At 30.8% G+C, this 27,253-nt stretch overlaps 8 protein-coding genes across 9 annotated transcripts; 4 read left to right on the top strand and 4 right to left on the bottom strand.

The window, feature by feature from the left end:
• The first annotated feature begins 3,806 nt into the window (after window positions 1-3,806).
• On the top strand, window positions 3,807-6,111 carry LOC149901823 (ejaculatory bulb-specific protein 3-like). The gene is made up of 3 exons (XM_090110628.1): window positions 3,807-3,958; window positions 4,409-4,599; window positions 5,743-6,111. The coding sequence occupies exons 2-3, from the start codon at window positions 4,419-4,421 to the stop codon at window positions 5,925-5,927; spliced, it is 366 nt and encodes a 121-aa protein (XP_089966754.1). The 5' UTR covers window positions 3,807-3,958; window positions 4,409-4,418; the 3' UTR covers window positions 5,928-6,111.
• Window positions 6,112-8,732: 2,621 nt separating this feature from the next.
• On the bottom strand, window positions 8,733-10,502 carry LOC149901822 (ejaculatory bulb-specific protein 3-like). 2 transcript variants are annotated; one of them, XM_090110630.1, is made up of 3 exons: window positions 10,143-10,502; window positions 9,635-9,820; window positions 8,733-9,063 (listed from the first exon to the last, which is right to left on the bottom strand). In XM_090110630.1, exons 2-3 carry the CDS (start codon window positions 9,813-9,815, stop codon window positions 8,879-8,881), a joined length of 366 nt encoding a protein of 121 aa, XP_089966756.1. In that variant the 5' UTR covers window positions 9,816-9,820; window positions 10,143-10,502; the 3' UTR covers window positions 8,733-8,878. The 2 variants fall into 2 exon arrangements, with proteins under 2 accessions (XP_089966756.1, XP_089966755.1); XM_090110629.1 differs by lacking the exon at window positions 10,143-10,502 and having other exon boundaries at window positions 9,635-10,057.
• A 1,732-nt stretch (window positions 10,503-12,234) lies between these two features.
• Window positions 12,235-19,576, top strand: LOC149901819 (allergen Tha p 1-like). Its single transcript, XM_090111170.1, has 5 exons — window positions 12,235-12,271; window positions 12,466-12,655; window positions 12,869-13,001; window positions 16,927-17,114; window positions 19,395-19,576. The coding sequence occupies exons 2-5, from the start codon at window positions 12,475-12,477 to the stop codon at window positions 19,574-19,576; spliced, it is 684 nt and encodes a 227-aa protein (XP_089967296.1). The 5' UTR covers window positions 12,235-12,271; window positions 12,466-12,474.
• On the top strand, window positions 14,859-16,657 carry LOC149901821 (allergen Tha p 1-like). Its single transcript, XM_090110625.1, has 3 exons — window positions 14,859-15,042; window positions 15,550-15,748; window positions 16,284-16,657. Exons 2-3 carry the CDS (start codon window positions 15,556-15,558, stop codon window positions 16,469-16,471), a joined length of 381 nt encoding a protein of 126 aa, XP_089966751.1. The 5' UTR covers window positions 14,859-15,042; window positions 15,550-15,555; the 3' UTR covers window positions 16,472-16,657.
• LOC149901820 (EF-hand domain-containing family member B-like) lies at window positions 17,336-18,901 on the bottom strand. Its single transcript, XM_090111126.1, has one exon. It carries the CDS (start codon window positions 18,899-18,901, stop codon window positions 17,336-17,338), a length of 1,566 nt encoding a protein of 521 aa, XP_089967252.1.
• Window positions 19,577-19,707: 131 nt separating the features above from the next.
• On the bottom strand, window positions 19,708-21,291 carry LOC149901818 (EF-hand domain-containing family member B-like). Its single transcript, XM_090111168.1, has one exon. The coding sequence runs from the start codon at window positions 21,283-21,285 to the stop codon at window positions 19,708-19,710; it is 1,578 nt and encodes a 525-aa protein (XP_089967294.1). The 5' UTR covers window positions 21,286-21,291.
• Window positions 21,292-23,301: 2,010 nt separating this feature from the next.
• Window positions 23,302-24,784, top strand: LOC149901817 (ejaculatory bulb-specific protein 3-like). Its single transcript, XM_090110627.1, has 3 exons — window positions 23,302-23,315; window positions 23,839-24,021; window positions 24,354-24,784. Exons 2-3 carry the CDS (start codon window positions 23,841-23,843, stop codon window positions 24,539-24,541), a joined length of 369 nt encoding a protein of 122 aa, XP_089966753.1. The 5' UTR covers window positions 23,302-23,315; window positions 23,839-23,840; the 3' UTR covers window positions 24,542-24,784.
• A 79-nt stretch (window positions 24,785-24,863) lies between these two features.
• LOC149901816 (allergen Tha p 1-like) lies at window positions 24,864-26,918 on the bottom strand. Its single transcript, XM_090110626.1, has 2 exons — window positions 26,820-26,918; window positions 24,864-25,383 (listed from the first exon to the last, which is right to left on the bottom strand). The coding sequence occupies exon 2, from the start codon at window positions 25,374-25,376 to the stop codon at window positions 24,999-25,001; it is 378 nt and encodes a 125-aa protein (XP_089966752.1). The 5' UTR covers window positions 25,377-25,383; window positions 26,820-26,918; the 3' UTR covers window positions 24,864-24,998.
• Window positions 26,919-27,253: the final 335 nt, after the last annotated feature.

Here is a 27,253-nt window from a genome sequence, read left to right as displayed (position 1 = left end):
TTTAATTAATTTATGTATTTTTTTTATAATAAATTCAACTTAGGTACCATTTTAAATATGAAGTCTTATTTCCTATACTAATTCGATAATCCGGCATTTCCGACAATCCGGCATAGAGGAAAAATTGCCGGTGCCGGATTAGCAAGCGCCTACTGTACTATATTTCTTCTAAATTTTTATTTAAAAAAATATTACTGCTCATTTTATGAATTTCAATTAACTACAGGACCAATATAAAATGCATAATATTTTTTTAATAGTGCCCATCTTCAAACAATTACTACACAAACAACCTCGTGTTCAAAGAATAAATAAATCTTGAATAGATAAAATGGCGAACAGACCGTGACCAGGTATAAATGATTATAATATAATATGTATAATGGCTCGTCATGAAATGATATAATTGCCATAATATTATAAGGGGATATTATAATGATAGCCAGTAGGCAGCTGTAGTCCGCGGCCTAATTTTGTTTAAGGTTCATTTAAATTAAAAAAAAAAACTAGAAATTTATTTAAGAAATAAACGATTGGCTTGTAATTATAAAATGTTCACAATTTTAAGAATTTTTTGAACTTGGATTTGAGCATATAATGAGTTATAAGTACAAGTAGTCTATCTTGTGATTAACGCGTCATTCCGTTTTGTAAAAGCCATGTAAAAGCTTTATAATTATTATCTAGAACGGAGGTATATAGACATTTTGAAGAGTTTTCATAACTTTTATTCATAGAAAAATTTATTAACAATAAAACGAAACTTAAAAACATTCAATTACAATTACTACCGTATTACCTCAGTGCTTAAAAATATAATTTCTTAGCAGGCCTAAAAATAGTACCTACTTACATAAAAGATCCGTAAATTTTAAAATCTGAAATTCTTTTTCGATAACACGAAAAACACGCGATTTAATACCTGTTTTTAATTTGTTAGTTCCTTTTTGAAAGAAGTATTGAGATTGTATTACATTGTAACAAACACAAATATTATAGATTCTTCTGATCGCGTTTTTAGCTAGGTAACTGATCAATATGCTAAGTCAATATGTGAGCATTAGGTAATTGTTGTTGCTACAGCGTAATTTTTTGTTTCGTTAATCGTTTGTTTCAAGGATTACTTGTTATAAATTATGATCAAAATATTTTTTTTTTGTTATTTTTAATATTGTAAAGCTTCTTAAAAACTAAAAAAAAGGTTATAGGCTCGGAGCAATTATCAAGCCTTGTTAATTGTACCTACCGTTTTAGATGGCTTTTGTAATTTTGCATCCGTTCATTTGACAGTTTGACATCTGCTGACATATTTAAAATGATTTTCCGTCTACATAAGACACATGCATGACACCTAAGTAATTATATTGGCCTTGGATTCTGGGTCGAGATACTAAGTAAACTAACTGATTGTAAAAGATAGTCCTCGAAGTTGTAAAAAGGAGTTCCTCAATTCGATTGCATCCATTTTTCATATGGTCCCATTTATTTTTTATTCGTTGACTATGAAAGAAAAGAAATTGGACTAAGAGTATACATAAAAAATTTCATTACGTATAATATACTTCAGACGCTTTCAAATAACCTACATTAAAATTTTACACAAAAAATGCGAAGTAAAGACTTTGGAAACAAAGAGTTAAACCGCCTTTCAAAAAATAAAATTAAGGCGAAGTCCGTTTAAGTTTTGTTAAAATTGTTTATTGTGCGTTGTTTTTAAGCTTTCAAATCAAACATATGTTTTTTTCCACGTAATAAATTAATTAACAAAATATATAATTCAAGTTTAAAATAGACGTCATTCGAAGGTCATACGTGATTTGAACTGGATGTCCTTACCATAATTTTGTATATTTAAATTGAAAGAAGGTCGTATCCATAGAAAAAAATAATCAAAAGGGATAGAAAATTTGAAAATGAGATCATTAAATACCTATATGAAAAACCGACTTAAAAATATTATTTATGTATAAAATCGATAGTAGATATACAACAATATATTTTGAGAAAATGATATATTAAAACTTTTATTCAAAATAGCTGTCTCACATAGTGTGGAATGGCTATATTTTCCATGAAACTATACAGGTAATGGTATAATTTTAATGACCTGTTTCTTACTTAGCTCACTTATTATCATTGACGAAATAATAATAATTAATAACAAACAAACATTATCCAATTACCATTGATATTATTAGCTAGTTGACACTTGACGCCCTTGACTGTGCTACAAAACAAATAAAAAATATTATCGAACTTAACTAATTAATTATGTGTTTTATATACATAGAATCGATATAGATTGATTCTTAAGACACAATAAACAAGACACAATTAAAAAATATAAAGATAGGTCTGTTTTTAAAAGGGTCGTCTATTGTTAAGTATTCCTCGTAAAAATTCAATATATTGTGTTTACCTATTATACTCGATAGACATGCTAATAAATTATTTTAGCACATCCAAAGTGATAAAAATCACTCGCTCAAACAAATGGCAGCCAAAATCATTAGTCAGGAATAAATTTAAAGTTCTCTTGTATTTAGGGAAGAATGTTATTTACCGTGCTGGAAATCGTTAGGTAAGGCCTATAGGCCTACGGATGAGAGGCGATGATGACGAGTAAAAATAATTTTCTAGTTCTAAGTGTAAGATCAGCTTGTTCACAATGTTCTCCAACAGATACTAACAAGAGATTTGCCAAAAAAAAAACATTCGAACGCTTCGAGAAATATTAAAAAATGACTAAGCTAAGTTAAAAACAGACTCTATCCTCGTGATAAGAACTTGGGAAATTATAACAGCCAAGGATTGACGGATTTTATAAAAATCAGCAGATTTTTTGTCGAGAAAAGATTGTCTAATAAATTAGTATTGACGTGCAAACATACATTATTACTTTTATGTTAAAATGCAGGGTATATATTCAGTAAATGTAGACTTAAATTATTTTTAACTTTTCCTTTTAAAATCAACTATGAAATCGGCTACGCACTTAAAACCGTTACCTATAAAATAGAGCATCCTACTTCCTACTAGTTTGATATTCTACACAGTTATTCCTACTTATATACACATTATAAAAAGCAAAGTTTGTTATGTTATTTTTGAATGTTTGCTTAATTACAGAGTACCAGTAGGTATAATATATTCCCATATTGCTCGAATAAAAAAAAATACGTATTTTTTATAATATTATAGACATTAATGCGCCTTTATGTTATATTACGGTGCATTATAACACTTTGTTAAGGTTACAGGGTATCAGCATTTGACTTATAAGGTGAAAGGCTTTGACTATCTAGTCAAAGCCTTTCATAAAGCATTTCAATATGCTAACGACTATCTGTCGTTAGCATATTTCATATGAAGGTAAGGATGCAGAATAGGCCATAGACGTGAATCCAAAAGTTGATTAAAATAACTAATGCCCTTACAATATTTTAAGCTGTATAAAATGCTGTATAAAATAAAAATAAAACAACAAAAATCATCCCAGAGGACCAAAATTTCAAATAAAATGATGCATTTGAAGAATAAATTAAAATAAATTAATATTTTGTTTGATCAATAAAATAAATGAGGTTCTTAAAAAATTACATCGGCCTCGGATTGTTCTATATGTCCTTCAGCAAACATTTACCACATTGTACAATAATATTGTAGTCTTCCTTAAAATTGACTTCGGGGAATTCTCATTGCTCAACGGCTTCCTGGCAATATTCAACTGCGTGTCCAAAGTCGACGGAGTTTCGGCAACAACGCAGTTCTAAATGATCTTGCCAGTCATGTTTCCAACGGCCATAAGGCACTGGCCAAAAGGTGCAGAATCGGTTGTACACCCACCTCAACACTAGACCCACGTGTCACCGAAGGTGGTGGTTTTAACGTAGTCAATATAAAGCACTGTCGCTTTCTGAGACGTCTAGTTGTTTTGGTCCCTTAAACAGAGTAAAAGGTGGGTGAACGAACCGGTGCCAAGTGCCAATTATAACGTGATTTGTGTTATGCAATACTGCTCTTGTAACCCAGTGTAATCAATGAATTGTAAAATTTCAGCACTTATCTCAGATTATTGCAATTGTTACGTAAATTGATGTCACACTTCAGTTAAAACTTATTTTAAACAATTTTTCATATAGTCGCTAAGCGTTAGATTTATATTCAAAGATAATTACGTGATTTAAATTCTGAACACGATTAAGTTACCCTACATGGTACTCAGTGCTGAGTAACTTCACTATTAATTGTGAAGGTTTTATTGTTTAATATTCGGTACAATACTAAGAGCCCTTTGTATTCGGACACTAGTAATCAGATAGACTGATTGTAAGCGCGTGTTTTCCTTGTGCATCTTCCTTAAATTTATTTCACTTCCTTACAATAATACCAGTACGTCACTTTTCAGACAGAGCAAAATGAGGACCTTCGTAATTCTGGCTTGTTTGGTCTTGTCGGTATGTGCTGTGGAAAAATACAGTTCAAAATATGATAACTTCGACGTGGAAACATTAATTTCCAACGACAGGCTGTTAAAATCATACATCAACTGCTTCTTAGATAAAGGCAGATGTACTGCAGAGGGAGCAGACTTTAAGAGTGAGTACATTTCTGATGATTTTGCTTTACGATACATAGCATAATATTTTCTTTTTTGTATTTTTAATTTATTAGTTCTCTATCGTTCTATGCAGAATGAAAATATGTTGCCTTTAAATTTGTAGGATAAAGCCCGAATAAATCTATTTCTGAGTCAAAAATAAAACTATCGAATAATACGTTTTCTTAATGGTCTTAATTAAAAGTGCTTAATATGGTCTATTATGGAAATACATACTTAGTTTGAAGTCCAAAATTATAAAACTAGTATTAAAATAACATGCCAGTGACCTAGATAAACCTATATCATAAGTTATTTGAATTAATTAGTCAGGCATGTATTTCAAGGCAATTGATTAACGTCTTAAAGTGTCTCAAATATTATAATTATCGAAATGATTATTAAAAATCTATTAATTTAATTAATAATGATGTGAACAATTACGTATAAAACCACATACACATTTAAATCATAAATATAAAGTATAATTAGAAGCAAATTAAAAGTAAATATTTATCTGTAATCAAATTGTCAGAAGTAGGCGTCCTCGGACCATGCAATATTTTGTTATGTACCTACTAGTACTTAATGTAAATCTTGCAAGACTGATCATGTGTCATTGCCCACTCACGACGCTATGTGCAGTGGGTACCAATTATCCACATACATATTTAACCAACGTCTTTTAAGGACGAGTTGCGTTTAAATGCACTTTACATAAAAGGTCGAGGTTTTGGACTCAAGGATAATTTGGTGTTAACCTTGGCTTACTAATATTATGGACAACTTATTCAAATTTCGTAACATTGTTATTATGCCTAAATAGAAATTAAATCTGTTATAAGTTATTTATTATAAATAATACGCGCACGCATGATAAATAATACGGGCAATACGCACCCGTGAGCTTTAAAAACTTGTATTGATAATTTAAGTAATATGTTATATTAAATACTCGCGTTGATATTTTGCTTACATCATACCGGTTGTTTACAGTTTTGTGAAGGGACAGAAATAATTTAAGCCGATAAACAAATCTCCGGACCATAATTTTATGTTTAAATATTTTATATCATGAGCTGGTCTCTGAAGTTGAAATACATATAAAAGATTTCTGTTATTAAGAACAATATTTTTTTCAGAATACCTCCCAGACGCAATTGAGACAACTTGCGCTAAATGCAGTGAAAAACAGAAGGGTAACATAAGGAAAGTAATCAAAGCCATCCAACAGAAGCACGCCAAACAATGGACCGAGCTCGTCGAAAAGAACGACCCATCAGGCAAACATCGTGAAGCCTTCGATAAATTCATCCAAGCCAGTTAAACAACTCCTAGCAATAGCATATAAATTACGTTAAGAAATAGCTTTAGATACTCATCAATTTCCAAAATGTGATACTCCAGAAAGAGACCAGACAGGCCTGCATTTTTGTTAAATAAGATCAATTGGATTGAATGTTATTTATTTAAGCGGTGTAGACTGATATTGTAATAAATTGTTACGATTAGATTTGTGTTTTTTTTGCCGTATCTGCCTGTTCGTCAAGCAGTTACAATACAACAAGAAATGGTTAATTTTCCACAGTCATGACATCTACATATTAAACAAAACCATTACTCTTTGTTCATGTTACGTCTGCATCGTGAGTTTTTTCTTAATCATTTCTATGAATTTACTCACTATAATAAAAAGTAAATATCACCTCAGAAATTGTGAAAATAAGTTGATTATTTTTGCAGTAATCTTACTTATTTTTAAGCGGGTTTACGATTTACATCACATTTGTGTACATAAAAATTTTGGCAACCTCATTAAATCCACGGATGACGGACGAAAGAACCAGTATTAATTGTTTACTTATAGCAGATGATGATTGTTTAACTCAAACTTTATATTTAACTTGACATCTTTTAGAAGTGTATAATATCGCGGTTTATCTTTCCTCATCTTAAGTTGTTATGATTGTTGATGACATCATTTTTTATTACACCTTAATATTATTTATTTAATTTCAAATGTAGATAAAACAGAACTTGTTATGTATATAAACGTAAATGTAATTGTTTCTTGAAACTGGGGGGCTACTATGATACCTATACAGGTCGTCTAGCGCAATCAGTTTCCACATTGGAAATAATACTGCTTTAGGATATCATGGTAACCCCCCTTATTCCATCGACATGATCTGAATATTTCTCCCTCAGAACAATGACATGTTACATGTGACACGTGATAGGCTTGTCGTAAATCTGCGATCGATTGATCCGGATTGAGATCGTATATTGAGTAAGCTTGTGGTAGTTGCATGTGTGTTTGTGTGTCAGCCGGGGCCGGTTGCGCCAGCCGCTGCACCGTGACGTAATCAGCATCAGTTGTATAATGCTTGCGTGTAGTTTGCTGTGCGCAATCATTTCAACGTCTATGCTTGATTATCCATATTACTTTACAAATATTTAGATTTGGGGTTTCATTGGGGTTTGAATTCATTACAAACATAGTTACCTTTTAATGTTATATACATGTGACAGAGATTTGAATAATTTATTTTTATAATCACGATACTTAGACCGGACTCTCAGTGGAGTTTCGTTTGCAAAAATCGCGGACCTAAATCTGACTTCTGATATATATTGTATAGATCCCAGACATCCTATAGACAGATGTTGCCAACCAGTTTTGTGGTCCCCCTGCCCGCACCCCGGTAATTAAATATGGCATACAAAGAAAAAAATAAAAATTTCCAAAACATGCCGTGTGGGGTACCAAATGAAAGAGCTTATTGAGTAGATCACGAATATATAGCATACTATATACATTTCTTACACTTTCTCTAAGATTTTTTAGAAAATTTACGAAAATGGTCCATTTTTGAGTTAACTTTAAACCACTATAGATTGAAAACTCATGAATATATTTTTTAAATTATTATTTTAAATAATTAACAATAGTCCATTGTTTACGATTCAATATTTCGTACAGTGAAATAGTTGCATGGGGGAGTGGGGGGAGCATTCAAAGATGGCGAGTATATTTTCAAGTTCATATAGTATATAGTTATTTTCATCAAATCCACCACATAGCTCACTTATATTATATTACGAACTATTGAATCATAAACAATGGACTATTGTTAATTATTTAAAATAATAATTTAAAAAATATATTCATGAGTTTTCAATCTATAGTGGTTTAAAGTTAACTCAAAAATGGACCATTTTCGTAAATTTTCTAAAAAATCTTAGAGAAAGTGTAAGAAATGTATATAGTATGCTATATATTCGTGATCTACTCAATAAGCTCTTTCATTTGATACCCCACACGGCATGTTTTGGAAATTTTTATTTTTTTCTTTGTATGCCATATTTAATTACCGGGGTGCGGGCAGGGGGACCACAAAACTGGTTGGCAACATCTGTCTATAGGATGTCTAGGATCTATACAATATATATCAGAAGTCAGATTTAGGTCCGCGATTTTTGCAAACGAACATCTCCTTGGAGCCTGCTCTAACTCGCAAGTCGCATCTTTAGTACCAAGTCTGAGCTGTTGTATTTTTTCGTTTAATTATAATAATCCATAGACCATACTAATATTATAAATGCGAAAGTAACTCTGTCTGTCTGTCTGTTACTCTATCACGCCTTAACTACCGAACCAACTTGCGTGAAATTCGGTATAGAGATATTTTGACACTCGAGAAAGGACAAAGGACAGGTTTTATCCCGGAAATCCTACGGGAACGGGTTTTTCTTTGAAAACGCGGGCGAAGCCGTGGGCGGAAAGCTAGTGATCCTATAAGATCAAGGAATAAGTTAAGCGAAATTATGGAAACAATTGATATTTCTGATTTCATTAACATGGCTTTTGACAACTCTAGATAAATTCTTTATTGAGATTAATTATTATTATAAAGCCTGTTTTTATTGCCACGGCTCAGACCACGCTGACAAATTGCGAAATTGTAATTATCGTGCACGATAGTGGGGATGTAGGTAATTAATTTGCAAAAAACAAATTATAATTTCATAAACACCCAATATCTCATTTAATAGGTGTCATTTTCCGCTTGAATTTAAGAATATATAAAAGAAAAGACCAGCTGATATTGCAAAGGTATAAAAAATAAAAATTTTAAAATTATTTTGCAAACATGTTTATTCTATTTTAATAAATTAACTAATTATTGTAATGCTCCACCGTTTCTTGTCAATTCAAAATGCGTTGTCTCCGTTTATCATCCCTAAACATTTTTTAAATGCGATTACATTTGCGTTTTAATTTCCTGTCAAAAATGCTGTAAAAGTTTTTTCATATTCATGATTAGGATCATATTTGGCTTGAAGCGCCACGGCCATTTCTGGTTTCTTTTCATTTACTGTTTTGACCAGTTTCCTCATTTTTTCCTTTTGATCATCGGTACATTTTGCACAACCTTCTTTGATCACCTCTGGTAGAATACCTGTAACATAACATCAATCGTGTCATAAAAAATTGTTAGTCGCAGGAAAATAAATAATTTCGCCGATCAAGGGCTCGTCATTTTACAAACGCTCTTTGCTCATTTTACAAATGCCGAAAACTTACTTAATACGAACCTAACCTAACCAAGCTAATGAAGTTATTCGTGGTAATAAAATCAGTACAAGATTAATTTGTTTCTCTTTTATATTATTTTCAATTAGTAATATAACGTAGGTACAAGTTTTATTGCGCCTTTAAGTTTTTTACAATAATTGTGTAGCATTTATAAAAACTTGTATCGTTGTTGCCAACTGTTTGCTAATCAAAAGCTCTATAGCAAAAAAAAAATTGAGATAAACTGATGGAGTAGGTATGGCAATTACAAGGAAATTACGACTGAATTCAAGTTTTAGTCTAAATTAATATTATAAAAGTATTATACGATTAGACGATGCTGATTTATTACGATTTAAATCAAAAACTGCTCGACTGATAGGCGATTTTTTAATCCCGAATACCTAAACCCGGTTGTTAATTACTAATTAAACAACTGTAAATTGCAACATTACCTTTATAGTCTTCAGCGTATTTCGCGGTACATGGTCCTTTGTCCACAAAGCAGTTGAGATAGCTCATAAACAGCTCATCATCAGCTATAACACTGTCGACGTCAATTTCACTGTATTTTTCATCGTATCCAAATATCGCCGTTGAAAATAGGAGCACAAGGGAAAGCGCCGCAAATGCCATTTTTTCTAAAATAAATTAATTTGTATTTTTGAATTAATTTCAGGAATATGAATTAAATAGAACTCTACTTAATAAGAAAACTTGATGTGTACAAATTCGGGTGTATGTCGTAAATTTCATTTAACCTAATCTATCTATTAATTTAAAATTAAATTATATATTCTATAATTTGAATAGATAACTACGTGCGTATAGCAATTTTAAATACCTTTCGCGCATTTAAAAATTTATCTTGACACAATAATGCAATAAAAATATTAAATAATTTACAAATTATATTAAAATATATGAGTTTGCTTGATATTAGGAAAAAAAATAATAACCTACCTCAATAAAAAAAAATTTCAAGTCACAACTCAGTACTTTAAGCGAAGTGATGCAATCCTATAGAGTTCAGAAAATTTATACAGTAAACAACGGAAACATGCAATTATCTTCCACAATAAGGGTTATTAGCAAAATTTTTAAAACGATTATTAACTCATTTTTGTATTATACATATATGCAGGTGTCATTATTTTAAACAATTTAAAATTATTTTAAATCCCCTCCTCTTCCGTGCTTAGACACGGAAAAGCACTATTATAATTTTTATCAAAATCACGATAATAATATGAGAATTATATAATGCCAAATGGATTTTCAATTGCTGTTTTATAACGAGAGAAAATTATGTGAATAAATATTGTCCTTCAATGTTTCAGTACATTTTATTTGTATGTTTCTCTCCATACTGTTAGGATACCATATTACTGGAACTCTGGAACTCTTATAATTCAAAATTTTTACGAATGTAGTAAATAATTAATTAAAGGTACAATGGAGAATTTTAATGTGCTTTTATATGATTGTGATTTAGTTCATGCAATAATAAATAATAACAACGTTAATTGCCAAAATGTAGTTTAATCAGCTGAATGGCTGAAACTTTATAAGAAAACATGGACTCGTCTTATTTACGTAAGTATTCAAATTTACTTAAGTTTTATAAAAATTTTGTTTGGTCATATTACAGTAAATAAGGTAAACGCATGTAGGTACTTTTTTACTTTTTAACTTAATCTTTTTTTTTATTAAATTGTTAAAGTTTAAACATTTAAGAAAAGTTTCGTGAATGTAGAGTCCCAATTATGCGTGATTTAAAGCTCTCAGAATGTTTTATTAATTTATATGTATGTATGTTATATAAGAACAGGTACTGTAAAATTAATATTCAGGAAACACTAAAACTGTAAAATAATATATGTATATACAAATGACCCGAAACACTGACACAACATTTCGGGTCATTTGTAACAGGATGGCGGTTCTACGGTCTTAACTCTTAGTACGCAATGACAAAAAGAAAAATGATGGTCAGCACGCTGATACCGGACACCTTAAGATACTGTAATATTTTATATTACAGATTATAGTATCTTCACCGTGTGTGACGCGCTTTAAACAATTGACATTATAATAATCTATTAGAATGCAAAAGAGAATTTAATTTATTTATTCCATTATTACTAGTTGCATCACACTGTAGTACCTACTGTCCTATCCTATCCATTCATCTACTATCCAGTCCATTACATAAAATTCGTTTTTACCGCATTATTGGGAATTGGGATGCATCAATTCAAAATTTCATAATCATTGAAATAATTACAATATTTAAAATATTTTTAATAATCAAGTTTAAGTATTATAAAAGTAGTAAAAATAGTAAAAAAATATTAAAAATAGTGCCTGTAAGTCCTATTAAAGTATTAACGTTATCTCGAAGGAGTTGAACTTGTTCCACTGCTCATTATATGTTTTAGATTTCTTGCTTCTACCACAGAATACTTAATATGTAGTAGCTAACGCTACTTCTACTTCTCCTTCTTAAGAGACTAGTAGATGATCTGTAGACTAGTAGATGTTCTGAGACATCCGACGTGACGAATTTTTTGTTCTAGACATACTATTGTAGAAGTGTTCGACACAGATGGAGTGAAGCTGAATACTTGATTTGCTATTTTATTCACATTTAAAAAAAATCTCTTATAGTATTAACTGGGACCTATTGATCCGAAGTTGAACTTGCCAAGGATTCTAGGGGAATAATAACCCAAAGGAATCAGTACCAAATATTATAATCCCATGGACGAAGGTCAAAAGTGGATTTTATACGTGCAAAGGGGAAATTAAGACGCAACATTGTAATTACAGTTATCTGCGTAATTATTAACCCACACAACTAGATCTTTGTAAAGACTATAAACAAAGAATATCCTAGAGATAAATGCTAATTAATTAACCATTGTAACATCGCTTACGTAATAAGGGATGTATAAAGGATGGCCGATGTAAGATGTGGTTCTTAGAGATGTTAACAAGTTGAGATAACAACGACAATTATTCATTGTTTGTATATTCGCATAAGCGATTTCAATAGTTTTTTGTATTGATATTTTTTATTAAAACGACATGTAGGTATCTACTTATTTATTAATTTATTTATTGCTAATCAAGATTTATAGAACAAAATTTATTCAACTGATAAAATATGATACCTGATGGTGGTTGGTCTGTTCTAAAATTACCTGAAAAAATAGTTAATATTTTACCTTTATGCTTGTTCGGATATTTAATTTTATAATTTAAAATGTAATATTTTTTCCAGTGACTCAATATGACAAAAATCACGATTTTCTTGATCGCCTGTGTCGTTGCTTTGGTATTAGCAGATAATGAAATAAGGGACATACAAGACTTAGATTTAGCAAAGCTTCTACAGAATGAGCGTGAGAGAAAAGCTGTATTTGCTTGTCTTATGGAACAGGCGCCTTGTGGAAAATACCAAAAGTTCAAAGGTAAGAATTAATTATGTTATCGAATCAATTTATTATAAAGTTTTAAATAGAATAATTTAACTAAACTGCTGTACTATAAATTTATACTGTTTCTTAAGTAGAGCTAGGTACATAGTATTAAGTATATATTTTATTTAAAACCTCAAAATTTTAACAAGCTAGAAAAACATTTTTATGTTAAATGATAATACCTATTCAAATGTTTTATTTCAGACTCAATAACACAGAAGATAAAAACAAAGTGCAAGGATTGTACTCCAGCAGAAAACGAAAGATATAATATGTTTTCGCAGCTGCTCTCCATCACTTATCCCGACAAATTGAACGCTTTGCGAGCTAAATATCGGCCTTAAATAAAGTAACTATTTATTGTACTATTTTGTTCATTTATAAATTTAACACCATTTTCTATTAGTTTATAACTAGGCAGTGAAATGCAGTAAGGCTTTCTAAAAAAGAGCCTTATTTACCTAAAAAAGGTTGACGATACCAGCTACAGTGTTGATAGTTTTTGTAATCATAATATTTATTATAAAATTGATATAATATTTTTTTATAAAATTTGGTGACGTAACCAATTTTCCGTCAAGATATTTGCGTCTCTAAAATATGTTGCGTAAACAAAAGTAAGAGAATAAGAAGTTTTAAATGCCTTTTAGAATTTTAAGAGCAATTACAACATAGTGAACAATTGCGCGTATTAGTATAATATTATGAGCTTCCTTTTTATTTAATTTATATTTTAAAAGTAAAAACAGAAAATTATTCGAGTGATATGATTCATTCCGTAATCAGTATGTTTCCCGCGAATCAATTTATTTTTTACTGTAACTACAAAGTTAATAATAAATTGTGCTCTTTCCTCTGTAGAGACAGATTTCCGGGTGGTAAAGATGGTAAAATTTTGTATATTATCATGACGATTTTATAGGGCTTAAAATAAGTCCAAGTTCCAAGGGAGACCTAATGATAACTTCGATATCAATCATGTAATACTTGAAACACGAATATTGTTTTTGTGTTCGAGTATTGAAATTTTATTTTTTGAATGGACTTTCAAATTTAGATGAGCGATATATCTATTATGTCACATTTTTTCATATAGAAAAGATTCAATGCGCAGTAAGATTTTTTAATAGAACATAATAATTATTGTAATCCATACCATTGTGACTACAATGTGGATGTTTAATGGATACTTCAAGGCCAGGTTAAAGGTTTCATGTCTTTAAATACACTTAATACCTATAAGGAAAAACCTATTTCGAAATATATATTGTATGAACATGAACGTTTGAACGAATTTACTTTTTAAATGCTTTATCATTCATCATCAAAATACCGAGTACCTACGTAATTTCAAAATCTAAACAAAAATAAAACAACTATTGTAAAAGGACTAATTTTTTTAAATCAGAAATTTAATAGAATTAAGTCCTCGTTCTATTTGTGACGGTGACCATTTTTAAACTACAAAGAATACAAAAATTTGTTAATTTACGACAGGGTCTTTACGACTCTGGACGATTTTTTAGGATGTCAAATTACCCATGCGTGAGTTCCTTCACCAAACCTGTTTAAAAAAAAACAACCATGCACGCTCTGTATGAAATATAAATTTTTAAATCTATTGTTTTTTTTATTTTCAATATGAAATAAGTAGGTAACCTAATTCATAGATATTATATTAATAATAGTAGTTATATCAAAAAAAAACTTTTTTTATTTTTTGGTGAACGTTGACTTACTTTAAGTTCACGACAGGAGTAAGATGTACCATTTTACAACAGGCGACGTGTCTGCAATATTTACCTCTCTACTTTATATCCAAATTCTGTATTCATATTCTGTGTCCCTGCAATAATAATATAGAGATACATATAATCCAAATTATTCATTCATAACAATTATCTCCCGAATTATTTAATTGTTATTTTAAGCCTGCTATTCAAAGATATCAATAACAAATAACAAGCATTGTCTACTTTTGCTTTTAATATTATGACAATATGAAAGATAAATATTATATTGCTCTACATATGTAAAAACTATTGTACACTTCATGTTCCGGTATTAAATTATAACAAAATACGTGTAAATACATCAAGAAATAGATCCATTAAGAACGGGATCAATTTCTCAAACAACTCGTTTTACTTTACTCCGAAATGGGCGTAAAAACGGCGCTGCACTTGATTAGTCAGCCGCTCATTCCGCTTTCTTTGATTCCGGGCATGTCATGTTTTGTATGCGGCCCGTTACATCGACCTCTTGGAGGACTGGTTTAGAGAAATGTAAAATGTTTGCACCCCACTGTTGGTGCCGAGATACAACCATAACCATTTGGAACGCCGAACCTTGAGGACTCCACTTTCACACTTTCTTCGGTGAGTAATTATTATATTGCTTAGAAAGTCACGGACCACTTACAATGTTACCGCTAAGTTCAATATCGTCAGTGTCAGTCAATAGTTCTTTAGGTGAGTTTTGAGCAATACTTAGTGTTTTTTCCCGTAATTCATTGAATATGAAGTGATTTATGTTCATTGTTTACGTATTCAATAGGTTTGTGTTTTGTATTACAAGTGTTTATAATATATTCCAATTGTTTTTACCACAGTTAAACAGGTTTGATTTATTATTTAGAAACTTTGTAGATTGTAAATTTAACATACACAATCATTGTAGTAAAACTTAAAAAAAAAATACTGAAACCTTTTTTGTGAATCATTCTATCTATTAAAAATACCGCATCGAAATCCGTTGCGTAGTTTTAAAGATTTAAACATACATAGGGATATAAGGACTGAGAAAGTTACTTTGTTTTATACTACGTAGTGATAGTGTAATAACATAAAAAATATATTTTAAAATGATTTTGATGTATTTTCCAGGTCATCATGAGAACCTGGCTGCTAGTCGTGTGCGTGCTGACGGTGGTGGCCTCCTGCTACTCACAACAACAACAACTTTACAACCGCTATGATAATTTCAATGCTGACTCCATCATTCAAAACGAGAGGATTCTCCTCGCCTATTACAAGTGTGTCATGGAAAAGGGACCGTGCACTAAGGACGGCAAGAATTTTAAGCGTATGTATCTTTGAAATGTCTTTGTTTTATTTAGTTGGTGGAAGTTACATGAGATTATAATATATTATAAAACTTATGTTTTGAAATGCATACTCTACTATCCAGATATAGTCATATTAGAACCGGTTCAGGTTTACATAGAAAAGTGAAAAAGTCAAATTCAAGGAAAAAATTAATAGACACACTCATAGTTAATATCATGTAAACTAAAGAATTAGATCTTTCTATTACTAGATTTTTATTATTAGATTTTTTTTACTTTAATGTCTCTGTATGTGATAGAATGTATGGGGCAGAATAATTTCACTGATCAATGCAATGAGCCTCATCATTAACTTCTTCATTGTTCGTTTAGAAATGATGACTTACTTATATACCTTTCGATTAAGGAAATTAACAAAGTGGAATTTTAAAATTAAATAAATTAATATTACATTCTGACGTCTTCAAGATCATTCTGATTCAGAATTATGAAATCAATCGCTAAATAAACAAGAATTGAATAAATTATAATTACGTTTTGTCTCAATTTCAGGTGTCTTGCCCGAAACACTGCAAACGGCTTGTGGAAGATGTTCTCCAAAACAAAAGTCTGTCGTGAGAAAAATGCTTTTAGGCATACGATCCAAAAGTGAAGTCAGATTCGCTGAACTTCTTGACAAATACGATCCCACCGCACTCAACAGAGATGCACTTTATAATTTCTTAGTGACTGGTAATTAATAAGCGAAGAACCAATTAAACCATTTGCTCTGTTTTGATTTATTGTTAATTAATAATAAACTATCAATTATTAAAGTATTCATAAATCACAATCAACGATTCTTGAAACAGAGCATAAATAGGCATTCTGCCTCGCATAAGAGCCTGTAATAGTATTAAGTTATAAATAAATACTTGATAGCTAAACTGTGTTTTTCCATCATACCTACATTGTTGAACAAGATCAGATCAAGATCATTGCGGTTAATCATCGATTTATTTGCGTAAACCACAATGAATAAATAGTTAACAAGGACGATTACAGCGGACTGTTATATACATAATTGACGCAACATGTTTGCATTACTGAGAATTTACTTGAATATAAAAAGCTTCCTACCTAGCATATATAAAACACATCTTATCATATATAGCGCCCATTAGAATTCTAGAATTCGTTAGAAGCGATACCATTAATCTAAGATGATGAAGGTTATTGCAATTTTTTGTTTGTTTATGTTTGCAAATGCTGAAGATCAATATGGCTCAATTGATGCTGACATCAATCTCTCCGAAGTGTTGAGTAATGATCGATTATTAGCATCGTATGGAAAGTGTTTAGTTAATAAAGGACCGTGCACTCCTGAAGTTAAAAAACTAAAGGGTAAGTAAAAGTCCATTTTAAAAACTATTTTAATACTTTATACAACATTTTAAATTAAAATAATAAATTATGATAAATTGTTAGATATTAAAACTAAGTTTATAAATAATAAATCTACACAAAACTTAATGTTTAACATTAAAGTAATATAACTTAAAAATCACGTTTGCACTTCATTATAGACTAGACTATAAGTGAATTCCTTCAATTATTCCTTGCTTTCATTTTTCACTTTTATTAGTGTATTCTCTGAGTGCCCGACGAAAAGTTTCGTAGCTAACCCAACCTGAGGAATGATACTCTTTGGCCTTGTTCCAAACAGTATTATACAAATCGTCAGTAAATATTTCACCAGCTTTTTCAAAAACTTGCCTTACTACTTTAGGGTCTCGTTTAGCATACATATCCCTATGACTTATTCCCATTACTGTGAATATGCTTGGGTTTAAACACGATTTGGCATCCGACTCTTCGGGAAGATAGGATCGATCTGCTTTGCAGCAACCTTCAGGCGTTACTGGGAAATCTTTGTCAAAATATTTTCCTGATGGAACTCCCGCCATTAAACTAAAATTTGGTTGTATAATATCTTTTATCATTTCGCTATATGTCGTGCGAAAATCGAGACATTCTTCAGGAATACCTGTAATTTTGGGTAAGTCTGGAGTTGGTTCTCTGTAATTCAGTAAACCAATGAAGGACTTATACTTTATTTGAGAACTCTTCATCATATTCCAAATTGATAAAAGGGGCTCTATAAGGTCTGGATTGAAACGTATATATTTTAATTTGCATTCATCATATAGAATGTTTTTTGGCAACCATCCGGTCTTAGATATATCTAAATATCTCAAATGTAATGTAAATTTTGGAAAAAAATTTCCATCAAAACGTTTTGACATGCATTTACGTAACGTGTTCAAATGCTCTAAACATTTTAAAATCAAATTTTTGTCAGGATTCACTTCACAGGTTGTTAGACATTCTGGAACTCCGATGTCATCTAAAACTTCAACTTTACCAAAGGCGAATCCCTTCGGAACGCAATTAACGTTGTTATTAGGTGCAAGTGATAATCCAAGCCTTGAATTATTTTTTTCTAAGAAATCTGCATGTTTTGAACAAATTGGATGCTTCAAATTCAAACCTAGGCTAATACGATCATCAGTTAAACAACATTGTACTTGTCTACTTGAAGCATCTACGTTAGTTAGCTGGCCAAAAGTTTTATTAGGATTAAATGAACAATAATTTCGTGTAGTTCGATAACCACATTCTTTGGTTACAGGGGTTTGCCCACTTACAGGTTTCTTAGGGAAAGCTACTTCATAAGCATTTGAAGAAGAGGGATACTTTTTGCCCATAGTTGTCGTATAAATATTGAGCCCCTCTGGCAAATTATTTGTCGAGTCTGGTACTTTGCCGACTTGTCTTTTCCAATATGAGCTATAAATTGTATCTTTGAAGTCACTCACTAACGTTTGGAATTTCGTTTTCATTGGTGGATTAATGAGTTCTGCTCCTTCGGTAAAAAATCCAGCATTTCTCATATCACGTTTTTCTTTATGTTTTGTAATTCGCATGTGGTCAAAGGTTGAATCAGGGTAAATAGTGTCACTCAATAAAGCATCAACTTGGTCTTGAAGCGAGTAACAGGGAAGAATGTTTTTAATAGAATTCTGATCTAGGCAAGGCAGCCCAGCAGCGCAAATATTCGAATCACGCTCTATAAACATACCCATGTTGCCTTTGCCTCCAGTTGTACCTGCTTTTGAGTACCGCAACATTTTTTTAAATATGCATTAACTTCTATAAAATATTTTGTAAAGTGTATATTTTGTTTATTCACAATGTCATCTAAAATGTCATTATTGATATGACTTTTTTTGTAATCGTATGCGTCTACACCAAGGTCCACATGTATGCGTCAATCTAAGGTCAATCTAGACTGTATAATTTCAATATGAATCAAAACATAATATATAAACCACAAATAAACGCTTATACAACAATTTAAACATAACGAAATTAAGAACGAAATATACTGTGAAATATTTTTTTCACATTTTAAGTTCTTCTGAATCCTTATGTATCGTACGAATTATTGTATTTAAGAGTCAAAGCCTGATTAAAAAATTATAAATAATATTTTTATTTTTATTTATAATATACTTCATTATACAAAACAATGTAAAGAAATCTAGTACAGTTAAATAATAATAGATAATAATTAATTTTATTGAAATAAAACGTTAACAATATTTTTTTTCTCTGTTTCAGATAAGATTCCGGAGGTTTTAGAAACTCAATGTGCAAAATGTACTGACAAGCAAAAGAACATGGGTAAAACATTAGTTAAGGAAATTAAAGCAAAACATCCAAACATTTGGTCAGACTTGGTTTCGTTTTATGACCCACAAGGAAAATACCAGAAATCATTTGAAGAATTTCTTAAAGATTAAAAAATAAAATAACCATAATAATTTATAAAAAAACCGCGTGAGTATCGCGCTATCAAAATTTAATATGTATTATTATTGATATAACCAAATTAAACATTTTATTTTCATATCTAGTTGTTTCTTTACTAATATCAATTTTCCTTCACATTTTCCTTTTCAGTTATTACTTTTAAAGCACGGTTGAATGTTTCATAACAAACCCAACCCTCCGAGTGGTACTTTTTAGCTTCCTCCCAAATTTCATTAAATCTTTCATCTGTAAATGATTCGCCTGCTGCTTCGAATACTCGTTTAACTGTTTTAGGGTCTCTCTTACCATATAAATCTCTATGATTGACATGAAATAATGTTAATACGCTAGGACATAAACAAGACCTCATATCAGATTCATGCGGTAGACAAGTTCTAGCAGCTTGACAACAACCTTCGGGTGTTATCGGATAATCTAAATCAAAGTATCTTCCAGAAGGTAAACCAGCCATTCTACTTTTGTCTTCTTCTTGGCCAGGTTTTACCATTTCGGTATAGGTTGTGTTATAATCGAGACAGTCATCTGGCACATCTGGTATTTTCGGAATTTCTGGTGACGGTTCTCGATAATTTATTACATGTACAAATGTTTTGTATTCAATATTTGATCCATCAAAAGCTTGCCACATGGAGAGCAAGGGTTCGATTAATGATGAATCGAAACGAATAAGCCTTGATGCACACAGTTTGTAAACAATGTTTTTTGGTAACCAGCCAGTTTTTTCTTTGTCGTAGTATTTAAGATTCAAGTAGAATCCTCTGAAAAAAGTAGGAAGAAATCGTGATGACAAACATTTTCTCAATGAATTTAGATGACCTAAGCACTTTTTGAAAAAATGACGTTCTGGATTTAATTCACAACTGGCCAAACATTCCGGTAAGTTATCGGGAGGTTTTAATTTACCAAATGCATAGCCTTTGGGTACATTTTCAATATTGTTATTTGGCGCTAATACAGCTCCGATTCGAGGTTGATTTTGTTCTTGAAAATTTGATTGTATAGTATTAACTATAGTACGCGCTCCATTGCCGACAATCATTCTGTCATCCGTTAGACAGCATCTGGCATAGGTACCCCGTTTGTCCACAAAGGTTTTATGACCGTATGTCAGGTCTTCCTTGTACGGTGGTTCACAGTATGTGCGTTTTAACTGCGCACCTGGCTTATAAGAAGCTGGCGTTTTGTCGGGAAGTGGGTTCTTTGGCATGACGACATCATATAATCTTCCATGAAATGCAGTTTTTTTGCCAAATGTAGTGCCATAAACATCCATACCTTCTGGTAACATAGGCACGGAATCGTGCGTTTTTCCAAGTGGCTTCTTCCAATAAGAAGCAAAGGAAGTATCTTTAAAGTCATCAACAAGCGTTCGAAATTTAGATTTTATGGGTGGATTGATAATTTGTGCTACGTTACCAAAAGGGCCTGCAAAACGCATATCTAAAGGAATTGGCTTACGCAGTGGTGGTAACGGTTTAGGTGCTTTAGGTGGCATAATAGCATCACTCATAAGGGAATCTACTTCGTCTTTTAATAAGTAATGTTGTAAGGAGTCAGATACTTTATCGTCTGGTTGAGCAGAAGGTAATCCAGCAGCACAAATCCTTGGATCTCTTTCTATAAACATACCTAAATTACCCTTGCCCCCAGAAGTAGATCTTTGGCAATCAACCGGCATGGTTAATAATATAAATTTATAAAACTAATAATTCATATAAAACAAACTTGTATATCAGATCTCAAGATAAGACATTGATTTGAGTCATTCAATATGTCATTTTTAATTATTATGCATTTAAAAAGTTCTTATTGATAAATTAAACTTATTTTTTTTTTACTTTTAGTAATAAACTAAGGTAATAAAATTAATCTACTGGTTAGGGAGCCAGGTGCAAATTTGGTTAACTATTTCCTCTCAAGAGATAATTCGTCAGACGCATGAGAGTATAGTATTATAAAGCCTCGTGAACGTCAGCTGGCGCTCGGTTGGGGGGGTGAGTGGTTGTAGCCTCCCACGCACATAGGAAAAAAAATACATTCATTCATTCATTTCCTCTCAGCTAAAAATTTGTCAAATTGTAGCTAACCCAATATCTCAACGAAAAAAAATAGTCAGCTGGTTACAACATGGTGTATTATACGTCAGCTGGTGTCTCGAACATGAAAGTTAAATTTAAAGAAAAATTTATTTTCCGTTATTTCCTCTCAAACAAAAATTTACCTGATGATAGCTTATATGTAACTGTGGATAAATATATATGTCAGCTGGCTGTATCTTGGTGGAAAAACCGTCAGCTGATACGGGCGGCTACAACTGCTCTTCCCCCCAACCGAGCTCCAGCTGACGTTCACGAGACTTCATAATACTATACTTTGATGCATTTTACTAATTACCGCTTGAGAGGAACTTGGTCATAAAATTTGCTGCTGGCTCCCGGACCATACCTATAAACGTTATTCTGCCTTACTCCTTGCATTTATTTGTACGCAAAATAGATGTTAAACAATCTCAAAGATATACCCGATAAATTCATAAAAAATAGTCCGAGCCTTTAGCGGATGAGTTTGGTCACAAACACCTCAACGTGAAAATTGTTTACATATTTGATGAAGACATAGTTGAATTTAATAAAATATATACTTTTTTAATAAAAAATATGTACATAACAAATTGCAAATAGCTTTAATAGATAATTAAGGCCAACCTGCAAGCTGATGGTTCTAATAGTTTGATTAAATATTATGTTCTAATAATAAATGTCCCAGTAAAGGCACGGTTTTTATTTTTACATAATACCCAACATTTTCGATGTGAAAGATATAAAATTAACTAGTTGTTCAGTTGGAATACAATTATTGACATTGAAAAGTATTAGATGAAGTATTGTAGCTGGTTGAATAAACATAACATGATATTTGCTAAGATTTTATGCAAGTGTTGTTGAAGGAAGTTACCGCATTAAATTATATGTATTATTGAATTATTTATATGCCGTATTGCGAACATGATAAATTATTATTAAGCTTGCTCGTTTACCTATTCGATCTGTAATTTTATTAATACCTACATCGAGTATTTTTTTATTCATGATTTTATTTCAGATTCATGATTGAATTTATAAATTACGAGCTCTACAACCGAAGGCCCCAAATAATAAACAAATTTTCACTATACAACTAGTGTCAGCACGATGCAGATCGGAGTTTTATTCTAGCAATATATCGGAATCCTTTATTATTTGGAAAACTTTAATGGTTGACAGATTGCTGTGAGGTAGAGCCGTAACATATATATTACTAGCTGCTCCGCGCGGTTTCACCCCCGTGGCTCCACCCCTGTTGGTCGTAGCGCGATGATATATATAGCCTATAACCTTCCTCAATAAATGGGCTATCTAACACTGAAAGAATTTTTCAAATCGGACCAGTAGTTCCCGAGATTAGCGCGTTCAAACAAACAAACAAACAAACAAACTCTTCAGCTTTATAATATTAGTATAGATTATGCTTATATTGTAAATTAAATACCAACAAAAATTTTGCCTGTTCATATTCAATTGAGCACATTTCCTTTCTTACACAGTTATAAGCAAAATAATGGTTACTTGATTGCTGTCTTCGCCTAATAACAGTGACATACAGTTTATAAATACGATTGAAGCAAACCATATATTTTAGTTATTTCTTTGTCTTGGCTTAATCAAATAGGTAATTATTTTATTACATTTTAATTTAAAACCAGTCTAGTAGTCCAGAAATATCTTTGCTACCCTTTTTGTACATTGTGTCGATAGCAACTTAACTCAACTCTCAACTCAAGAACAGCTGTGGGTTTAATATAGGTACATATATTTGTATCTGCCTACCTAAAAATTAAGTTATCATATGCCCTAAGAAAAAGGTGTGATTGAATATTCGAACTCGATCTCGTATGACTTAAATATTTTTTTTAGTTATTTAAGTCATACGAGATCGAACATAAATATTTTCAAGCAACAAAATAATTTCATACATATTGCAGCCCATAATTAGAGTTGACCTAAAGTTGTTTCTTTGGTTAATCGCAAACCACAGCACATCTATGAAAAAAAAAATATTTAATGCCTCTGTATTATAAAACGTCAAACATATCATAAGACCAATGCAAGAGTAGCATCAATAAAAAAATCTGTAAAAAAATAATGTGAAAATTTATAATGGTGGTAAAACTATTATTATCAATCATTTGCAGCAATGCTTGAAAATTATTTCATCCTACTTCTCTCCTCAACATTAGTGCTAGCAGACTTTTACAGTCCTAGATATGATGACTTTGATATTCAACCTTTGCTAGAAAATGATCGGATACTGATAGGCTACACGAAGTGTTTCCTTGATCAGGGGCCATGTACACCGGAGGCGAAAGATTTTAAGAGTAAGTTATTTTTTATATGCATTTCAGCTTTTTGTTCTTGATTCTAGCTAACTTCTAATCAACTGTGCGTAGTGAAATTGAACAATTCTCACTCATTAAATTAAATTTGATTATTTGATGACTAGAATAATGATAGGTGTTTAGAAACGGCTCAGTTACGTTGTCTAGGAGAACCAACATATTGGTTTCTAATTTCTCTACAAGTTATATTATTTTACTACGTGATACTAAATTTCTATTTAACTACGTGAAGGACAATACGAATCATTTTAAAAATTATTTTATGTTTTAATTTGAATGTAATATTATTAAAAGGAACAATTATTTTTCAGAAGCTATACCTGAATCTTTAGAGACATCTTGTGGAAAATGTTCACCAAAACAGAAGAAATTAATAAGAACAGTGATAAGAGCTATAAGTGACAGTCACCCTGATATCTGGGAACAACTAGTGCATAAATATGACAAAGACAAAAAATATAGAGATACTTTTAATAAATTTATTGAATCAAACGACTAATACAGATAATGTTTATTTGAATAAAAATATCAAAATACTAATGTTAAACTCACAAGTTATCGATTTTATATTCACAGATTGGAAGAGCTTCCAAAAATTATTTGACAGAATATCAAATCTCATTCCTTTACATTACTTTGAAAAGTATGAATAATTAAAGAATTTTAATATAGTTACTAAATTATAAAATCAGAATATATTTCACCATCAAACAATTAATAGTGCGGTAGATTCCGGATCTATTGAGCTTTAAGTTTACTTTTTTTTAAATAATAACGATTATTAATTAATGTTAAGCACATTAAAGTAATAAAACACTCAGTAACAAAAGTAATATTTTTATTAAAACACTTTATAATGACATCATAATAACTTCGAATTGAAGAACATTTTACAATTTTGAACAGACGTTTTAAAACCCAATCATTAATTTTAACGTAGACACAAAATGATCTACTTAACTCTTCTTAGCAGCATCAAGTTTGTCCTTGTATCTCTCTTGGTAGATGTTATCAGGGTCATATTTAGTGGCCAATTCCTTCCACAATTCTGGTCGCTTATTAACTAAGTGTTTGATGACTTTGTCTGCGTTGCTCTTCTGTTTCGCAGTACATTTGTTACATTCATGTTCTAGGGCGTCAGGTAAGGTTTCCTTCAGTGTTTTTGCGTCAGGTGGACACCGGCTTCTGTCCATCAGGCATTCCACATAACCTTTTAAGAGCCGTTCTGATTGTAATACCTCTTCTACGTTTATGTTGTCATATTTGTCGGTGTATGTGGATTTGGACCACACCACGGCCGCCATACATAACACGAGTAGTGCTGTGAGTTTCATTGTAAACCTGGAAGGAATTAATTAATAGTTGATTAATATGATTATTTTGGAACATTGTAAAAGTTTAACTCTTCTTCTTCTCTCAAATCTTTAAAATTAGGTATATAGTAAATAAAATCTAAAAGGGAATAAAATATGCTTGTAGATATATTGTAAGTATATGATACGTGTGGATATAACATTTTCTTAAAAATAACATTATTTTGCTATTAGCAGATAATTCATTATTTCCCAAAGAGAATTCAATCGATTGTAATTCTGTATTCAAAACATTAACCACTAGTTTCCATTTACAGGTTATTTGTAAAAAGAAATAAGTAAAGGAGGATATAGTTTTTAAATAAGAAAAAATACTTCTAAGTATTCACGATTAATATTTCATCCCATGTTGTAATAGATATTTTAACAATAGCTAGGTTTATATCAGCTTATATAAAACAATGATTTAATCACTTCCATTATCCATTGTTTGTTGTGGACATAATTGTTATCATCTAAACAATTATCTTTCAGGCTTAACAATACTTATATTGAAAATAGTTACCTACCTGACTTGTTTTTACAAACGTCATACAATTTTTTTACGTATCAATAGTATTTTTCCTATAACTGTAGATGTTCTTTGATATTTATGTATTTCATATTAATATCAACATCTTAATTAAATATAGTGCGATTTTAATAATAAACAAACTAAACCCTGAAGACCAGAAAAGATATGTCAAAATGTTGCAAATTTCCTAAATTATATCATGTACCTAATTATTTACTCTAGAAGCACAAGCTTACGATTAACACGACTACTAGAATGAAAATGATATCTAATTGTACGGCATTTCCTAATTAATAGACCTACGGAAATATTTATAAATCCGTTCATTACTTATTGTTGAAAGGAGAAACATCTGCACTACTATTACGATTTCCTTAATGATGCAGTAGTATATAGTTTTTATTGAAATAATTCACAATTTTATTACTGAAAATTCTAGATACATATTGTTTAAATTTTGCTTTACGTAAAATTAATTGATTTCTTATTGCTTCATTCAAAGTAGGTAATATTATAAGCCAAGAAAGATTTCTTAATGCTATTTACTGTCTTGTATTTTAATATTTTAATATAAATATAATTATTCAAATACCTAATAAATTATAATAACAATTACGAACTATCGCACATTGATTAGTTTAATTCGCTCTACTTCAAATTAAAAATAAGGTAGGTAAATAAATAAATTTATTAGCCCAATAAGTAATGATAATAATTTAAAATAGATATTAAAAAGCAACAAACCGAAGTAAAAATCTTATTTATTAAATAATTAATTGATGATCGCGACGAAATCTTTCCTAACGAAGCAGCGTTAATTGTAATTCAATTTAATATTTTTTTTTAATTAATTAATTAATATTTATTAAGTAAATGTGCATTACACTTACCGTTAGATATCCTAAAGTGATGCCTGTGCAGTCACAACTGTGAGGATATCACGACCACCTAGGACATTTATACATTTATACTTGTGTTCATGATTGCAATTAAAAGTGCATTGCGTTGTTGATATTACAATCAAAGACGTAATTTATTCATAAAATATAAGACAATAGCAAACATGATCGGAAAATCGCCGTCATACACAAAGAAAATTCTCATGGGTTTCGTAACTGAAATAAAAAACACATTGATGTTTACAAAACTATGGAATGCATAATCTTTATCTTCGATTATTTCGAATGAATACAGGATATATTTATCATAAGAACACTAACAGTAACCTTAAAATCCTTCTAATATTATCTATGCGTTTGTAAGGATCGATGTTTCTGTGTTTGTTACTCTTTCACGAAAACACTACTGCAAGGATTATGATGAT

Source organism: Colias eurytheme, chromosome 16, assembly GCF_061535395.1.
Source record: "Colias eurytheme isolate Ceu_HAF_F1 chromosome 16, ilColEury1 Martin Lab GWU primary, whole genome shotgun sequence".
NCBI classification, from domain to species: domain Eukaryota; kingdom Metazoa; phylum Arthropoda; class Insecta; order Lepidoptera; family Pieridae; genus Colias; species Colias eurytheme.
Note: the sequence above shows the minus strand (reverse complement) of the source record. Positions and strands in the feature narration are given on the sequence as shown.

Bases quoted from the DNA above. Each gene is read 5' to 3' on its own strand.
- LOC149901816 (XM_090110626.1), bottom strand. From the start codon at position 25,376: ATGAAACTCACAGCACTACTCGTGTTATGTATGGCGGCCGTGGTGTGG.
- LOC149901818 (XM_090111168.1), bottom strand. From the start codon at position 21,285: ATGCCGGTTGATTGCCAAAGATCTACTTCTGGGGGCAAGGGTAATTTA.
- LOC149901821 (XM_090110625.1), top strand. From the start codon at position 15,556: ATGAGAACCTGGCTGCTAGTCGTGTGCGTGCTGACGGTGGTGGCCTCC. The intron at 15,749-16,283 runs GTATGTATCTTT...TCTCAATTTCAG, and splicing joins GGACGGCAAGAATTTTAAGC to GTGTCTTGCCCGAAACACTG.
- LOC149901822 (XM_090110630.1), bottom strand. From the start codon at position 9,815: ATGGCATTTGCGGCGCTTTCCCTTGTGCTCCTATTTTCAACGGCGATA. The intron at 9,064-9,634 runs GTAATGTTGCAA...GTTATGTTACAG, and splicing joins ATACGCTGAAGACTATAAAG to GTATTCTACCAGAGGTGATC.
- LOC149901820 (XM_090111126.1), bottom strand. From the start codon at position 18,901: ATGTTGCGGTACTCAAAAGCAGGTACAACTGGAGGCAAAGGCAACATG.
- LOC149901819 (XM_090111170.1), top strand. From the start codon at position 12,475: ATGACAAAAATCACGATTTTCTTGATCGCCTGTGTCGTTGCTTTGGTA. The intron at 12,656-12,868 runs GTAAGAATTAAT...GTTTTATTTCAG, and splicing joins AAAATACCAAAAGTTCAAAG to ACTCAATAACACAGAAGATA. The intron at 13,002-16,926 runs GCCTTAAATAAA...GCGATACCATTA, and splicing joins GCTTTGCGAGCTAAATATCG to ATCTAAGATGATGAAGGTTA.
- LOC149901823 (XM_090110628.1), top strand. From the start codon at position 4,419: ATGAGGACCTTCGTAATTCTGGCTTGTTTGGTCTTGTCGGTATGTGCT. The intron at 4,600-5,742 runs GTGAGTACATTT...TATTTTTTTCAG, and splicing joins AGAGGGAGCAGACTTTAAGA to AATACCTCCCAGACGCAATT.
- LOC149901817 (XM_090110627.1), top strand. From the start codon at position 23,841: ATGCTTGAAAATTATTTCATCCTACTTCTCTCCTCAACATTAGTGCTA. The intron at 24,022-24,353 runs GTAAGTTATTTT...ATTATTTTTCAG, and splicing joins GGAGGCGAAAGATTTTAAGA to AAGCTATACCTGAATCTTTA.